The 2500-nt window shown below is 42.7% G+C and overlaps 1 protein-coding gene across 2 annotated transcripts in view; it reads right to left on the bottom strand.

Moving 5' to 3' along the window:
* The window catches only part of LOC106810453 (E3 ubiquitin-protein ligase parkin-like), a 15539-nt gene that overhangs the window by 4157 nt on the left and 8882 nt on the right, over positions 1-2500 (bottom strand). For both annotated transcript variants that reach the window (XM_014813815.1, XM_014813816.1), the window contains exons 2-6: positions 1987-2205; positions 1644-1800; positions 1288-1409; positions 920-1003; positions 684-802 (exon numbers count right to left, since the gene is read on the bottom strand). In XM_014813815.1, coding sequence (XP_014669301.1) covers positions 684-802; positions 920-1003; positions 1288-1409; positions 1644-1800; positions 1987-2205 — 701 coding nt within the window. The remainder of the gene's footprint in view (positions 1-683; positions 803-919; positions 1004-1287; positions 1410-1643; positions 1801-1986; positions 2206-2500) is intronic.

The raw sequence follows: 2500 nt of genomic DNA, 5'->3' as shown, positions 1-2500 counted from the left end.
GGGGGGGTCACTATATAAGCCGGTATTACCCCATGTGTGTTCTCACTAAAAATAATAGGCCCCCTAGTGCGAACTGCACATTGGAAAACCCTACCCCCTATTGCAGACGCAATTGAAGACTACCACCCCCTATTGCATACACAATAAAAATATCCCACCCCCTATTGCATGCACAATGAAAGAGTCCTACCCGCACCCTACCCCCTATTGTGAGGTCTTGCAGACAAGTGGAGGGCAAAGAGTTGAGGGAATGGAGGGGACCCGTAAGGGGGGCCTACTCCGGGCGCAGTGCTTGAATTGAACGATCCCGAGGGCTTATTGCGAGATTAGCTTTGCAAAGGGGGGCCTATTTGCTCCCGCGCGGGCCCGCTTTAGAAGTTGGAAAACACCCCCCTAACCCGCAAAATTTGGAACGCACCTGGGGTAATACCGGCATATATAGTAACCCCCCCGGGTTTTTAGTTCTACTATATTACCTATAGTAAAATCCATAAAACTGAGCCAGTCCTGCTAAAAAATTATCAGACTGGGGGACAAGTTATTATTTCAAACATTGGACTTAGCACGTCTATCTATCTAAATCGGTATATAAAACATAGCTTGCATGGCTATTAGGGAGCATGACAAACTACATTTCCATGAACCGAGTGGTTGTAAAATCATTGTGAAACATTCAGTATTACCTGGTATCAGTACATGCTAGACATGGAATATTCAGTGTGTTGGGTCGAATGAGAGGAAGAACGACCATCGACTCTCTTTCATTCACGGACGCGTGCACACTGCATTTGAAGTAAAATTCCTGTGACATAAAAGTTCGCGAGATGTCAGTGACGAAATTTATAAATCGAAATATCAATCATTATAGGTTAATATACATATCCGAGAAATAGTTCATCGCTTAGTATATAGAACTTACAGCCACTGTGCCGTCACACCCTTCCCGGTGGCAAATGCCCGCTATTCTGCCAGGTGTCAAAACATCATCCCAGCAATTTGGCTCCTGTGCGAAATGTGAACAATCTAGCTTTGACATCAGGGAACAAGAAGAATGCATGCAGGAGATGTGATAATGTCCGGATGAGGCCTAGGAGTAGTAACTGTTTTTACAAAATGCTAGATATACAACTGAGCTAACCAAGGGAATGATAAATCTAAACGTTCCTTAGAGTCTGATGAAGCAATAATTACCAACTGCTCTCTCCCTGTATTAGCCCCAAACAGATCTAGAGAGAGATGCAAGCAACCTGCTCCCTTACTGACCTAATTAACTATAGCTATAGTTACCTTAGAAATGCTTAACGTTGCCTCACCACAGGTCCGACATCGCACTCTCAGTTTGCCTGGCTGGATGCGACGACAAGACGGCTCTTTACAGTACACATAAAACAACTTTCGTGCTCCATGGTCTGCGAATGGCATCGTATAATCAATAGTATATAAAGAGACTTTTATTCCTTAGGTCTTGATCATAGCTGACATATACGAGTGACCGTTAATATTGATTAATTGCTGCTATAATGATCGTTAGCAGTTATTAGCAATTAACTGTATATTATTAACGTATACTCTATTGTCATGCACTATCGCTCCAAATATGGCAAGGTGAGTTTTCAATATAATTACCCTAATTAGGCACTCACCTGATTGCCCTGCAGCTGTACTGGAGCTGACTAATGAGCTATAACGATCTTCTGAGGACGTGAGCAACCAGTGTGGTTCTTCCACAGTAGACATGATGTTCTGAGTTATGGGTCTATAAACTGCATTGACCACGGTATGTTGCCCGAAGTCGCTGTCCTATACATTGCATGCAGTAGAAATTATGAATAATGATAACCACATAGGTAATAGAAAATGCTGAATGTTGTCTCTAATTTATATAATAATAACATATATCCACCTAATTTTTTTTAAATGCTTTACGTTTGTTCGTTACTTTACGTATTGTTTGTCCACATGGAATACTAATACTTTGTACTTTACCTTGAAAATAAACTCATCTGATAGTTCCCGGCCAGCAAAAAGAATTTTAATTTGCGACAAAGGCAAACTTTTAGGTTGATCAAGATCCAACTGTTCGTGTAGTAATTCCTTTAGCTGACCTACATTCCAGTTGCATGGTACAGTGACAGGGAGCACTCGATTGATTCCAAGCTTTACTGTAATGTGTACGGTGCTTGGCTCCTCCATTCTGTGTGTTGCCTAGTAAATATTTAATATATACATGACACCTGCAATCTATAGCCGTCCACATTGTGTCCCCTCTCCTGAAAGCTAGATCTGCCCCTGACAGACTGCATGGTTGCGCTGGCATGCCTGCCTATAGTGTAAAAGGACCCCGTCGAAATCACGCTCATTTGCACGCATCAGAAGATCAGACGCACCAAAAGTAAGCTAACACTAGGTCATATGTCCCCAACCGACTACGGATATGCACGGAACCGTACCCTGCGGTGACGCAGTCGTAACGGATTGACACTTGGGTAAGAGTTTGCTC

This window comes from Priapulus caudatus, unplaced genomic scaffold, assembly GCF_000485595.1.
Source record: "Priapulus caudatus unplaced genomic scaffold, Priapulus_caudatus-5.0.1 Scaffold441, whole genome shotgun sequence".
Taxonomy (NCBI): Eukaryota; Metazoa; Priapulida; class Priapulimorpha; order Priapulimorphida; family Priapulidae; genus Priapulus; species Priapulus caudatus.
The sequence above is the reverse complement of the archived record's forward strand: the minus strand, read 5'-3'. Positions and strand labels throughout refer to the sequence as shown.